The sequence below is a fragment of the Oncorhynchus tshawytscha genome, linkage group LG08 (genome assembly GCF_018296145.1).
Source record: "Oncorhynchus tshawytscha isolate Ot180627B linkage group LG08, Otsh_v2.0, whole genome shotgun sequence".
NCBI classification, from domain to species: Eukaryota; Metazoa; Chordata; class Actinopteri; order Salmoniformes; family Salmonidae; genus Oncorhynchus; species Oncorhynchus tshawytscha.
This window is the reverse complement of record NC_056436.1, coordinates 60,818,145-60,833,633: the sequence shown is the minus strand read 5'-3', so window position 1 is coordinate 60,833,633 and position 15,489 is coordinate 60,818,145. Positions and strand designations below refer to the sequence as shown.

The window sequence follows — 15,489 nt, the reverse complement described above, 5'->3', positions numbered from 1 at the left end:
TCTTAATTCCATTCTTTTACTTTTAGATTTGTGTGTATTATTGTGAATTGTTAGATACTACTGCACTGTTGGAGCTAGGAACACAAGCATTTCGCTACACCTGTAATAAGATCTGCTAAATATGTGTATGCGACCAATACAATTTGATATGTACTATATATACATATATATATATATCTCTATATATCATACTGCAGCCACTCCAGGAGATCGAGGAGAGGGGGGGTGGGGGTCATTCCAACCAGAGGGGAAGAGTATGGGCGTAGACTGGAGAAGGTGCTGCGGTTCAATGGGATACTCTACCGTTTCATGTTTAGAGCATCTTTGAACTTCAGAGGGGGGGAGCCCCAGCAGGGCCCAGACCAATACTCACTTGCTGGGAGTATCCACAGAAAAACTGGTACAGGAACTGAGGTAAGATGAAGCAGAGGTTCTGTAAACAAGAGTGTGGGAGAAAGAGCCCGAGGTTAGGCAATGGACATCAAAAGGCAACAGACATCAATGGAGGCTGCTGAATGGAGGACAGCTCATAAGTGGCTGGAATGGAGTGTAACGGAGCAGATGGAATGATATCAAACACTTGAAAACCATGTGTTTGATACTATTCCCTTGACTCCATTCTGGTCATTTTTATGAGCCGTCCTCTCCTCAGCAGCCTCCACTGACAGATATGACCTTTGGTGAAGAGCTTTGGTGTCCGGGTGTCAGCTAAATCACAGTCCTTTATCGACATCAGAAGACTTGGCTGTGTACAGTTGTAGTCGGAAACTTACATACACTTAGGTTGGAGTCATTAAAACTTGTTTTTCAACCACTCCACAAATTTCTTGTTAACAAACTAAAGTTCTGGCAAGTCGGTTAGGACATCTACTTTGTGCCTGACACAAGTAATTTTTCCAACAATTGTTTATAGACAGATTATTTCACTGTATCACAATTCCAGTGGGTCAGAAGTTTACATATACTAAGCTGACTGCGCCTTTAAAAAGCTTGGAAAATTCCAGAAAATGATATCATGGCTTTAGAAGCTTCTGATAGACTACTTGACATCATTTTAGTCAATTGGAGGTGTACCTGTGGATGTATTTCAAGGCTGTATTTCAAGGCTGTGGATGTATTTCAAACTCTGTGCCTCTTTGCTTGACATTATGGGAAAATCAGACGAAATCAGCCAAGACCTCAGATAAAACATTGTAGACCTCAACAAGTCTGGTTCATCCTTGGGAGCAATTACCAAACACCTAAAGGTACCACGTTCATCTGTACAAACAATAGTACACAAGTATAAACACCGTGGGACCACGCAGCCGTCATACCGCTCAGGAAGGAGACACGTTCTGTCTCCTAGAGATGAACGTACTTGGTGCGAAAAGTGCAAATCAATCCCAGAACAGAAAAGGACCTTGAAGGTGCTGGAGAAAACAGGTACACAAGTATCTATATCCACCGTAAAACGAGTCCTACATCGACATAACCTGAAAGGCCGCTCAGCAAGGAAGAAGCCAATGCTCCAACACCTCCATAAAAAAGCCAGACTACAGTTTGCAACTGCACATGGGGACAAAGATTGTACTTTTTGTAGATATGTCCTCTGGTCTGATGAAACAAAAATATAACTGTTTGGCCATAATGACCATTGTTATGTTTGGAGGAAAAAGGGGAATGTTTGCAAGCCCAAGAACACCATCCCAACTGTGAAGCACGGGGTGGCAGCTTCATGTTGTGGGGGTGCTTTGCTGCAGGAGGGACTGGTACACTTCACAAAATAGATGGCATCATGAGGATGGAAAATTATGTGGATATATTGAAGCAACATCTCAAGACATCAGTCAGGAAGGTAAAGCTTGGTCGCAAATGGGTCTTCCAAATGGACAATGACCCCAAGCATACTTCCAAAGTTGTGGCAAAATGGCTTAAGGACAACAAAGTCAAGGTATTGGAGTGGCCATCACAAAGCCCTGAAATCAATTCTATAGAACATGTGAGGGCAGAACTGAAAAACTGCGTGTGAGCAAGGAGGCCTATAAACCTGACTCAGTTACACCAGCTCTGTCAGGAGGAATGGGCCAAAATTCACCCAACTTATTGTGGGAAGCTTGTGGAAGGCTACCTGAAACATTTGACCCAAGTTAAACAATTTAAAAGGCAATGCTACCAAATACTAATTGAGTGTATGTAAACTTCTGACCCACTGGGAATGCGATGAAAGAAATAAAAGCTGAAATAAATCGCTCTACTATTATTCTGACATTTCACATTCTTTAAATAAAGTGGTGATCCTATCTGACCTAAGACAGGGAATTTATACTAGGATTAAATGTCAGGAATTGTGAAAAACGGAGTAAGATGTATTGTACACCTCACTCCCACATATATACTGCTCTTTGGTTGGCAGCAACACAGGCTTCCGTGTTACAGCTCCAAACCATGCCCTCATCATGCCCTCATCATGATCCTCAGTAACCAGCACAGTACTGTACACTTACCTTGTAGAAGAAGTATTGCACCAGGTGGGCAATACGAACGTAGTAGAGGTGCCCGTGTCCCAGTAACAGTTTCTTCAGGTGCTTGAGCTTAGGGATGGCATAGTCACTATTCCTCACTGCCTGGCGACCCTCCCTACCCTTTATACCTGAGACAGGGAGGACGAGGGAAAATATTACAATGTAATATGTGATGTTACATAGAAAAGGCACTGCCTAATGCCTTTGGTGGTCTACCGAGGTCCCGAGTCTTACCGATGCCAACGTGTGCCTCCAGGATCATACTGACATCGTTGGCCCCATCTCCGATGGAGAGGGTGATGGGGCTGCCTTTACAGTTCTTCACCATCTTTACTATCTATAGGAGAGAGAGCGGAAAAGGAATGACAGAGTTTGAATTAAATCCCACTCGGTTCTGCATTCAAAACTAAAATGCACAGTTCACAGATGCAGACATTTGTCATATTATTACCAGGTGTAATGTGTTGAATTACAGAGTGGTTTTTGAGGACGTGATAACCTTTGCGCAAGACCTTAACTGTCACACTGGTTAGCCTTTAACTACAATAGCCATATGCAGTTAATCTACTTGATCTAAAAGCAAATGCCTATGACGTCACTCACCTGGGCCTTCTGTAGGGGAGCCATGCGGCAGCACAGCACAGTGGTACAGTTCTGACAGATCTGGAGGAAAAGACTCTTGTAGCAGCTGGAGTTGGAGTCAGGAGAGGAGTTAAGCACCAAGGACAGAGTGGCTCCGTCTATGATGAAGCCGTAGTCCTGGTTCGCTGAAGACCAGCTCCTGGGAGGGACAGAGAATGCAGAGACAGGTTTAGATTTGACCCAAGAACACAAACTAGAGCAAAACCAGACCGCAAATCCAGTTCAGGTACACAGCTGTGTTCACGTCATCAATTAGAATTCTGGGAGAGGAGTAGGTCTGACCTCCACATTCAAAACATAATTTACTACCAATTGTTATCAATTGACAACTAGCAGGAGTGGCAACAAACTCACTTCAACCTCCAACCCTGGACTCAGTACTGACCTGGTGACCCCAGCCTTGATCGGTGGGGCGTCCTGTACTGCCCTCTTGTGGTAGTCTAGCAGCAGCTCGTGCAGGCGCACCTCTCTCTTCCTCCCCAAGTCCACCAGGGTTCGCACCGTCAGCTCCAGCAGCTCTGTGCTCCTCTGGAACAGCCGGCAGGCGTAGCACGTGGACTTGGCCGTCTCCATCTTGTCCCCCGTCAGCACCCACACCTTCATGCCTGCTCCCTGCAGGGCCTCCATGGTCTCGGCTGCCTCCTCCTGCAACCTGGCGTAAGAGGGATGAGGAAGTAAGACAAACCGTGTGTGTGTGAGACAGTCGGTGAAGCAGTAACCGAAGCGGTGGATCAGACAGTGAGGAGACAGGACGTTCTGGTGCTCACCTCTCTTAGAGGCTTTCATTTACAATATTAACAGGTACAGGACTAATTGGCCAATAAACTTTGTACAGAAAACAGGACGTTGACAAAGACTTGAATAAATCAAACCCACAAATGCTGACGCTCCAGATACTCAACTAGTCTAAAGAAGGCCAGTTTCATTGCTTATTTAATCAGAACAACAGTTTTCAGCTGTGTTAACATAATTGCTAAAGTGTTTACTAATGATCAATTAGCCTTTTAAAATGATGAACTTGGATTAGCTAACACAACGTGGCATTGGAACACAAGAGTGATGGTTGCTGATAATGGGCCTCTGTACGCCGATGTAGATATTCCATTTAAAAAATCAGCTGTTTCCAGCTACAATAGTCATTTACAACATTAACAATGTCTACACTGTATTTTGGATCAATTTGATGTTATTTTAAAATGGAAACACAAAAAAAGTGCTTTTCTTTCAAAAACAAAGGACATTCTAAGTAACCCCAAACTTTTGAACAGTACTGTTTATCCCAAACAACAGTTTTACATAAACACACACACGTCAATAACTTGTGCCATAACTTCTACTTTAAGTCACAATACACATTCATGAAATAATTCACCCCTGTGATCATGAATGACTTTGGTTATTCCCCTCATCCAATCAATTCCTCGATGACATGTAGACTAATTTGCCTCCTGCGTAATGCACACAGGCACTTCAGACAAACAGAGGTAGGTTACATGATATGATTATACTCTACCAATACTTTGATCGTTGTCTAATAATATATTTCACATTGCTAGAGCATGTACTTTTAAATGGGCAGCTTTATACACGGTAGAAAAGTTGGTAACAAGTTACTAAAACAATGTAACTGGCGTGCGCAACAAAACACTCAACTTATGTCAAAACGGAATGCGCTAGTCAATCCTACATTTCCTACATTCTCTTTGGTTTCAGGACTCTTGACTTTACATTGAAGAAATACAATTGAGAGTCTTTCTTCAACCAATCATTTGTTTCAGTGTCATGCGCTCCATGACAGTCGGGTGGGCGCATGCGCCTGTATGACAGCTCATATTGTAGAAAAAAATATACCGCACACGCAGGGTTTTCACCTCAACACATTATGGCTTTCACTTCTAAAGGCTGTGCCCCCAATTGGCCTCCTATTCAGTCCACTACTTTAGACCAGAGCCCTTGGGGTTAGTGCACTATGAGTAATAGGGTGCCATTTGGGACGTAGAATGAGTTGACGTGACCGTGTCCGCCCACCTGTCCTCCACAGCGGTAGCTCCGATCAGGCTCATCCCGGTCTCCACCTGGTTGTACACAGCCATGAGTTTCTCCTCTCGGTCCTGCAGGGCCAGCTTGGCTTCCCTCAGCCCCGTGTCTGCCTGGTCATACTCCTCCCTGCTCAGTAGCTTGTAGGCCACACACAGCGTCCGGTAGCCCTCCTGACGCGTAGCACAAACACACATAGTACGTTAACACACACACACACCATTGATAAAGTGGTTTCTGAACGTGAGAATACATTTTCAATGTGCCTATTGCAAATAAACGGGAACATGAACCTTATATGAACACAAAACGGCAGCCTCCCTGGGTACTGTGAGACATAAGCGTGCGGACATACACAGACTATTAACATTGTATGAACACAAGTTAGTGAAACAGATGGGGTGGCTGTGACCCACCGTAGCGTTGCGTTCCACGTGCATGCGTATCTTGTCCACCTCCTCCTGCCTGACACGGGGGAAGATAGAGGAGTCGGCCCCCTTACAGAACAGCATGGTGTCCCCTGAGCAACCAAAACAGCCATGCAGGTTAGGGGCAGGAGTCAACACAGGGCAGAGACAAGGCAGCGACGTGGGAGGTAATTGCAGCCTTACCTGATTTGGTTCGGACTATCACACTCATACGCCTTCGCACCGGGTCAAAGTTCAACACGTGAAGCAGTTCGTACCTGCAAGTTCAGAGGCCAATGTGAAGCCAACAAATGAGAACTTTCTATATGACAAAAAAAGACTAGTAAAACTCCCGTATTTAACTTGTCATACGATGACTTACGTTTCCACATCGTTGTTTCTGTTCATCACTCTCATGTTCTTACTCTCCATACCAAGAAATTTGAAACCGTACCTGTAGATGGCGACAAAGTGAGACGTTCTGATTCAACAAACCAAGTCCCCTTATAAACGTTGATTGCCTTATTTGATGGATTGACTAATTTATAAAAGTTGATTTGATTGCTCAGGCCCTGCCCCTTACTTCATGGCTCCCTTGACCAGTGCCACCTCGTCGGGTGAGGAGGCAATGAAGCCGCCGAGGTCCGCAGGCCCGACCGTCTCTCCATCCAGCCCCATGACGCCATCCACCTGGTCCTCTACACAGTCTGCTACTCCATCCCCCAGACCCGTAGCCTCCTTCACCTGCACCGTGTGGCACAGACACAGAGCCCGCAGGAACAGCTCCTCCTTCTCCTGAAAAACACAGACATACTTACCAGGGGTGTGTTCATTAAGAACCAATTGCAAACAGGCTGAAACAGAGATGGACCTCCCTTAACTTTTCGCAGTTGCAAAACGTTTTTCAATGAATATAATAAATGAATACACCACTGATATTTACTTTGATATGACCTAGTAACAGCTAACACTACCTAACATCCATCTCTATGGGATTCAATAAAACCGGTAGCAGGCAACAGACAGTACAAACTGCCGGCCGCATTAAATCACACTGGTTCTGGAACAGGTTGGGTAGCACCCACAACGTGTTATCAGGCCAGAGTACACACGTGTGGCGCTTGTTATCATGTCAACACGGCGTGATCTCCATGGTTCCACCAGCACTCTGGGCCATCTGATACCCGTATATGTTGGCCTGCCTGACTGGAATAACTGAGGGTGCAGACAACCAGTTCGTGACAGTCACCCACCCTGCCAGCCTTCTGCTGCAGAATGTTCACGGGTCCATCTGTGACACAGAAGCCGTCCAGCTCGGTGCCTGAGTCGGCGTACTTGTACTGGAAGCCGTCGATGCAGCACTCGATGAACTCCATGTTGTTCTGAGTCAGCGTGCCCGTCTTGTCCGTGAACACGTACTCCACCTAGGGGAGACAAGGTGAAACTGCAGGGTCAGACTAATACCTGTCTCACACTACTGAGCCATGACGGTGGAACCATGCTGGAATAGAAGACATCTTAGCCAGCACAGTACGACTCACTACAGTACGGGTCTGGCCCTGTAGTGAGAATCAAGCATGAGACTCTTCCAGGGTCGTAAAAAAAACAACACTTGCTGCAATTAATGGCTGCGAACAATAACAATGGGCAATTAATCCCTGACAGTTACATCGCGTAAATCTAGTTTAACGAATCACCACCTTTAATTGAAGTAATCATCTGGCAAGCCGAACGTGACTGATCTACGACGCCACTGTTTGGCGGTTCAGTAAAAAGACGTCGGGAAGGCAGTCAGTCAAGTCCTGTCAGGCACAGTTAGACCATTTCATATTGTGAAATTTGAGGTGTTGCTCATTTGGGTTTAGGGTCATCTCACGCCACCAAAGACAGAGGCTAAGAGCAAAGAAGCCCTGGACCACTATAGCAGCGTTTACACAGGCAACAATTCTGATCTTTTGCCCAATTATTGGCAAGAAAATTAAATCAGATTGGTTAAAAGACCAGATTTTTCCCCCCCTGATTAATTGGTCTTTTAACTGATCTAACATGACTGGGTAACTGATACATTACAGTACATTACATAGGATGCCTTTTCAAAGTATTCATACAGGGTGGATATCTGGCCAAATGTATGTAACACTTAAGTGGGAGTCTGGCATGTAAACTAGGGTAACCATGACCAAAGACCGCTCCTTCGGGGATGTGGTTATGGTCTTATCAACACATGCTTAACCCCTGACCTGTCCCAGCTCCTCATTGAGGTCGGATGTGTTGACCAGAGCCCCTTCCTGGATCTCGGGGTCAAAGAAGTCCTTGTCCCAGGAGATGAAGAAGGAGCCCAGGAACTTCTGCATCTCCACCGTCACGTACATGGACACGGGGATGATGAAGTTGAACAGAACCATGAACGACAGGAAGTCAGTAAACATCTTCAGGTACTGGGGGGAGAGAGGGAACACATGGAACCTCGGGTTAAAACACTTCCACAGACCTTTGAGAAAAAAAACAGGCTCACACTGTTAATGCTGTGCTGAATGCCATTGGTGTATTATGACTCTTGGTCAATGAACTAGGCTCATAAGTTGTTCGGTTTAAAACAATTGTTATTTGTCACATGCGCCAAATACAACAGTTGTAGACTTTACCGTGAAATGCTTGCTAACAAGCCCTTAACCAACAACACAGTTCAATAACTAGAGTTAAGAAAATATTTATATAAACAAAGTAAAAAATAAAAAAAATGAACGCAAAATAACGAGCATACAGTGGGGCAAGAAAGTATTTAGTCAGCCACCAATTGTGCAAGTTCTCCCACTTAAAAAGATGAGGCCTGTAATTTTCTTCATAGGTACACTTCAACTATGACAGACAAAATGAGAAAAAAATCACATTGTAGGATTTTTAATGAATTTATTTGCAAATTATGGTGGAAAATAAGTATTTGGTCAATAACAAAAGTTTCTCAATACTTTGTTATATAACCTTTGTTGGCAATGACAGAGGTCAAACGTTTTCTGTAAGTCTTCACAAGATTTTCACACACTGTTGCTGGTATTTTGGACCATTCCTCCATGCAGATCTCCTCTAGAGCAGTGATGTTTTGGGGCTGTTGCTGGGCAACACGGACTTTCAACTACCTCCAAAGATTTTCTATGGGGTTGAGATCTGGAGACTGGCTAGGCCACTCCAGGACCTTGAAATGCTTCTTACGAAGCCACTCCATTGCCCGGGCGGTGTGTTTGGGATCATTGTCATGCTGAAAGACCCAGCCACATTTCATCTTCAATGCCCTTGCTGATGGAAGGAGGTTTTCACTCAAAATCTCACGACACATGGCCCCATTCATTCTTTCCTTTACACGGATCAGTCGTCCTGGTCCCTTTGCAGAAAAACAGCCCCAAAGCATGATGTTTCCACCCCCATGCTTCACAGTAGGTATGGTGTTCTTAGGATGCAACTCAGCATTCTTTGTCCTCCAAACACAACAAGTTTTTTCCCAAAAAGTTACATTTTGGTTTCATCTGACCATATGAAATTCTCCCAATCTTCTTCTGGATCATCCAAATGCTCTCTAGCAAATTTCAGACGGGCCTGGACATGTACTGGCTTAAGCAGGGGGACACGTCTGGCACTGCAGGATTTGAGTCCCTGGCGGCGTAGTGTGTTACTGATGGTAGGCTTTGTTACTTTGGTCCCAGCTCTCTGCAGGTCATTCACTAGGTCCCCCCCCGTGTGGTTCAGGGATTTTTGCTCACCGTTCTTGTGATCATTTTGACCCCACGGGGTGTGATCTTGCGTGGAGCCCCAGGCCGAGGGAGATTATCAGTGATCTTGTATGTCTTCCATTTCCTAATAATTGCTCCCACAGTTGATTTCTTGAAACCAATCTGCTTACCTATTGCAGATTCAGTCTTCCCAGCCTGGTGCAGGTCTACAATTTTGTTTCTGGTGTCCTTTGACAGCTCTTTGGTCTTGGCCATAGTGGAGTTTGGAGTGTGACTGTTTGACATTCTGGACAGGTGTGTCTTATACTGATAACACGTTCAAACAGGTGCCATTAATACAGGTAACAATGGTGGAGGACAGATGAGCCTCTTAAAGAAGAAGTTACAGGTCTGTGAGAGCCAGAAATCTTGCTTGTTTGTAGGTGAGCAAATACTTATTTTCCACCATAATTTGCAAATAAATTCATTAAAAAATCCTACAATGTGATTTTCTGGATTTTTTTTCTCTCATTTTGTCTGTCATAGTTGAAGTGTACCTATGATGAAAATTACAGGCCTCATCTGTTTAAGTGGGAGAACTTGCACAATTGGTGGCTGACTAAATACTTTTTTGCCCCACTGTATATACAGGGGGTACCGCTACAGAGTCAATGTGCGGGGTACAGTTTAGTTAAGGTAAAGTGACTGCATAGATAATAAACAGCAAGTAGCAGCAGTGTAAAAACAAAGGGGGGTATAAATTGTCTGGGTGGCCATTTGATTAATTGTTCAGCAGTCTTATGGCTTGGGGGTAGAAGCTGTTAAGGAGCCTTTTGGACCTAGATGTGGCACTCCGGTACCGCTTGCCGTGCGGTAGCAGAGAGAACAGTATGACTTGGGTGACTGGAGTCTTGACAATTATTTCGGTCTTCCTCTGAAACCTCTTATTTTTGAGGTCCTGGATGGCAGGGAGCTTGGTCCCAGTGATGTACTGGGCTGTTCGCACTACCCTGTGAAGCGCCTTACGGTCAGATGCCGAGCAGTTGCCATACCAGGCGCTGATGCAACCGGTCAGGAAGCTCTCGATGGTGCAGCTGTAGAACCTTTTGAGGATCTGAGGACCCATGCCAAATCTTTTCGGTCTCCTGAAGGGGAAAAGGTGTTGTCGTGCCCCCTGCTCGACTGTATTGGTGTGTTTGGACCATGACAGTTTGCTGGTGATGTGGACATCAAGGAACTTGAAACTCTCGACCCGCTTCACTGCAGCCCCGTCGATGTTAATGGGGGCCTGTTTGGCTCTCCTTTTCCTGTAGTCCACAATCAGCTCCTTTGTCTTGCTCACACTGAGGTAGAGGTTGTTATCCAGGCACCACACTGCCCCGTCTCTGATCAGGCCTACCACTGTTGTGTCGTCAGCAAACTTAATGATGGTGTTGGAGTCGTGTTTGGCCACGCAGTCGTGGGTGAACAGGGAGTACAAGAAGGGACTAAGCATGCAACCGAGGGGCCACAGTGTTGAGGATCAGCGTGGCAGATGTGTTGTTACCTACCCTTACCACCTGGGTGCTGGCCGTCTGGAAGTCCGGGATCCAGTTGCAGAGGGAGGTGTTTAGTCCCAGTGTCCTTCGCTTAGTGATGAGCTTTGTGGGTACTATGATGTTGAACACTGAGCTGTTGTCAATGAACAGCATTCTCACATAGGTGTTCCTCTTGTCCAGGTGGGAAAGGGCAGTGTGGAGTGTGATTGCATCATCTGTGGATCTGTTGGGGCGGTATGTGAATTGGAGTGGGTCTAGGGTTTCTGGGATAATGGTGTTGATGTGAGCCATTTAAAGCACTTCATGGTTACAGACGTGAGTGCTATCAGTCGGTAGTCATTTAGGCAGGTTACCTTCGTGTTCTTGGGCACAGGGACTATGGCGGTCTGCCTGAAATATGTTGGTATTACAGACTCGGACAGAGATGTCAAAAATGTCAGTGAAGACACTAGCCAGTTGGTTAGCGCATGTTCGGCGTACACATCCTGGTAATCCGTCTGGCCCCGCGGCCTTGTGAATATTGACTGGTTTAAAGGTCTCGCTCACATCGGCTACGGAAAGCGTGATCACACAGAAGTACGGAACAGCTGAGAAGGCCTCACCAGGTTGGTATCTTTCTCCTTTTGCGTCTTCTGGTTGTACCAGGGCTCGTCCTGGCCTGGTCGGTTCTGCCACACATACTTGAGCGTGGTGCACACCAGGGCCTTGCTCACCAGGATGCACAGGTACACCAGCAGGAAGGCATTGATAGACCTGAAACAGGAGTCATAACCAATCTTCCATGGGCAACACAGAATATACATCCACTGAGAAACAGTTACTATATATCCATCTCAATATCCCCCTGATATCAATGTGAATGGACTTTAACTACCCCAGCATCATACAATTGATCATTGTTCCCCTGTGGCTAAACTGAAAATATAGCCCCTCCTTCAATGATCTGCTTCTCCTTTTGTGTAATTCTCTTTGACTCTCCTTACTTCTCCACCGCAGAGCGCTTCTGGGACTTCCCCTGGTAGTTCAGAGCCATCTTGGTCTCCATGCCTGAGTAAACTGCCACACCTAGAGAGACGGAGACAGCAGAGAGCGAGAGACGGAGACAGCAGAGAGCGAGAGACGGAGACAGCAGAGAGCGAGAGACGGAGACAGCAGAGAGCGAGAGACGGAGACAGCAGAGAGCGAGAGACGGAGACAGCAGAGAGCGAGAGACGGAGACAGCAGAGAGAGAGAGACGGAGACAGCAGAGAGAGAGAGACGGAGACAGCAGAGAGAGAGAGACGGAGACAGCAGAGAGAGAGAGACGGAGACAGCAGAGAGAGAGAGAGACGGAGACAGCAGAGAGAGAGAGACGGAGACAGCAGAGAGAGAGAGACGGAGACAGCAGAGAGAGAGACGGAGACAGCAGAGAGAGAGACGGAGACAGCAGAGAGAGCGAGAGACGGAGACAGCAGAGAGAGCGAGAGACGGAGACAGCAGAGAGAGAGAGACGGAAACAGCAGAGAGCGAGAGACGGAGACAGCAGAGAGAGAGAGACGGAGACAGCAGAGAGAGCGAGAGACGGAGACAGCAGAGAGAGCGAGAGACGGAGACAGCAGAGAGAGCGAGAGACGGAGACAGCAGAGAGAGCGAGAGACGGAGACAGCAGAGAGAGAGAGACGGAGACAGCAGAGAGAGAGAGACGGAAACAGCAGAGAGAGAGAGACGGAGACAGCAGAGAGAGAGAGACAGAAACAGCAGAGAGCGAGAGACGGAAACAGCAGAGAGAGAGAGAGACGGAGACAGCAGAGAGAGAGAGACGGAGACAGCAGAGAGAGAGAGACGGAAACAGCAGAGAGCGAGAGACGGAGACAGCAGAGAGCGAGACGGAGACAGCAGAGAGCGAGAGACGGAGACAGCAGAGAGAGAGAGAGACGGAGACAGCAGAGAGAGAGAGACGGAGACAGCAGAGAGAGAGAGACGGAGACAGCAGAGAGAGAGAGACGGAAACAGCAGAGAGCGAGAGACGGAGACAGCAGAGAGAGAGAGACGGAAACAGCAGAGAGCGAGAGACGGAAACAGCAGAGAGCGAGAGACGGAAACAGCAGAGAGAGCGAGAGACGGAGACAGCAGAGAGCGAGAGACGGAAACAGCAGAGAGCGAGAGACGGAAACAGCAGAGAGCGAGAGACGGAAACAGCAGAGAGAGCGAGAGACGGAGACAGCAGAGAGAGCGAGAGACGGAGACAGCAGAGAGAGAGAGACGGAGACAGCAGAGAGAGAGAGACGGAGACAGCAGAGAGAGAGAGAGAGACGGAGACAGCAGAGAGAGAGACGGAGACAGCAGAGACAGAGAGACGGAGACAGCAGAGAGAGAGACAGAGTGGTCAGGATAGTCTCACACGCTGACACCAGCACTGAGGGTCATTCAAACCCTTAATTGCATTAAACAATGTCCCGTAACTCACCATATATCTTCTGAGTGTTCTTCAAGGTAGCACCTTTCAGGAGGAGATTCTCTGGACCCAAAGACCTAAAGAACACCACACATTGAGAAAATACGGTCACAAAACTAAAAACACCAAGACCGTTCCGTTCTTTTAGTGGCACACTAGCACTCTCTAAAATGACTACTACCCTTAACGGACAGGACACAAAACATTTTTTATAAAGACCATTACAAACCGGCCCGGTGACAAATGCTTCCGAGAGCGCTTTCGAAGCACTGCCCGGAGTCTGTGCCAGGTTCGGCTTTACTTTAATGCCCGTTTGGCGTTATGGATCAATGAAATAATGATTTGATGGTAATGCAAAGGGAAAAGACAGAGTGCTTAAGAGACTGTTTTGAGTTGGTTTTTTTTAGACTGAGGGGGGAGGTAGGGTTGAGAGGAACCAATAGGGGGAGTGGTGGACTTACCTCACAGCAGGTTCCTGGTTGTTCCTGTAGATGTGCATACGCCCCACAAATCTACAGACACAGACACGCATGAGTGCACTGCCCCACCCAATAGCAGTAACATACATGTACATCACAGGAGGCTGCTGAGAGGAGGCGGCTCATAATGTCTGGAACAGAGTGAATGAAATGGCACCAAACACCTGGAAACCATGTTGATGTATTTGATACCATTCCCCCTATTCCGCTCCAGTCATTACCAGGAGCCCGTCCTCCCCAATTAAGGTGCCACCAACCTCCTTTGATGTACATCTCACAGTGGACCTGAATTGAATTAACTGTGGAATGGGCTAGAAAAATACTTTCTGATATTAAAAACACACAGTGATGACTAATACCACCAGGAAGCACAGGAACTAGTTAGACGTCAAACTAATCACAACCCCATATGCTGACCACCAGGACTTTGCAGGGACTGTACCAATGAAGAGCTAATGACTGGTGGTTTGTCCGAATGCACGCTGGCACCACCACTCTGTTTTATTGATTGTGAAAAGGAGCAGCATCTGGCGTCTTCAGCTCCTTAGGACGTCTGAAACGTCATTGATGTCAAACGCCCAACTGTCCTGTAATGGTAGCTCCTTGGCCATAGGTGGCGCCAAACCACTAGGTTTATGGATAGGATACAGCTGTGCAAACAACTGGGTCTGTTCCTCAGCTTGGGCCAAATCTAACTGAACTTTCCCTTCAATTCCTGGCCAGTCTCATCCACAAATCAGGTTTACTAACAGTCTAACATCTTTCATAACAATATGTCAGAGAGATAGATCTAGCGTATAGCCTGCCAACACTCAACGTAATGACACTGCAGCTATCAAAATGGCATCCTAATTGACAGTTGATTAAACTGCAAACCCCTAAAGTAAAACCAGTGTGCTTTTACGGTCCAGGGAGCAGATTCACAAACGATCGGTCAACGATCAGTTGTAGCTTTTTTGTATGGACAGGGGGGAAGAAGTGCAAAAGGATTCATAGCCTACTTGTAGAGGTCAGGCTGCGGCTGCTCGCACTCGATGGTGGCGCTGAGAGACTCCAGGTTCCTCTCCGTGTCTGGCACTGTGTAGTGTGTCTGAGACAGATCCAGGAGAGAGTGAGTGCCAAATATTTCAGGTCATCACTGCAGCTCTCTAAAAACACCACCCCATAATGGCAGACACGCACACACGAGCAGGCGCACACGAGCAGGCGCACACGCACACGAGCAGGCGCACACGCACGCGAGCAGGCGCACACGCACGCGAGCAGGCGCACACGCACGCGAGCAGGCGCACACGCACGCGAGCAGGCACACACACGCGAGCAGGCACACACACGCGAGCAGGCACACACACGCGAGCAGGCACACACACGCGAGCAGGCACACACACACGAGCAGGCACACACACACACGAGCAGGCACACACACACACGAGCAGGCACACACACACACGAGCAGGCACACACACACACGAGCAGGCACACACACACACGAGCAGGCACACACACACACGAGCAGGCACACACACGAGCAGGCACACACACACACGAGCAGGCACACACACACACGAGCAGGCACACACACACACGAGCAGGCACACACACACACGAGCAGGCACACACACACACGAGCAGGCACACACACACACGAGCAGGCACACACACACACGAGCAGGCACACACACACACGAGCAGGCACACACACACACGAGCAGGCACACACACACACGAGCAGGCACACACACAC

General features: G+C 47.3%; 1 protein-coding gene across 1 annotated transcript in view; it reads right to left on the bottom strand.

The window, feature by feature from the left end:
- The window catches only part of LOC112256185 (phospholipid-transporting ATPase IG-like), a 71,004-nt gene that overhangs the window by 10,229 nt on the left and 45,286 nt on the right, over positions 1-15,489 (bottom strand). Inside the window, 17 exon segments of the mRNA XM_042325727.1 lie at positions 374-433; positions 2,487-2,632; positions 2,739-2,841; positions 3,108-3,285; positions 3,532-3,798; positions 5,175-5,356; positions 5,600-5,703; positions 5,795-5,868; positions 5,973-6,044; positions 6,174-6,385; positions 6,844-7,014; positions 7,831-8,028; positions 11,435-11,585; positions 11,816-11,897; positions 13,279-13,343; positions 13,728-13,778; positions 14,747-14,835. Coding sequence (XP_042181661.1) covers positions 374-433; positions 2,487-2,632; positions 2,739-2,841; positions 3,108-3,285; positions 3,532-3,798; positions 5,175-5,356; positions 5,600-5,703; positions 5,795-5,868; positions 5,973-6,044; positions 6,174-6,385; positions 6,844-7,014; positions 7,831-8,028; positions 11,435-11,585; positions 11,816-11,897; positions 13,279-13,343; positions 13,728-13,778; positions 14,747-14,835 — 2,205 coding nt within the window.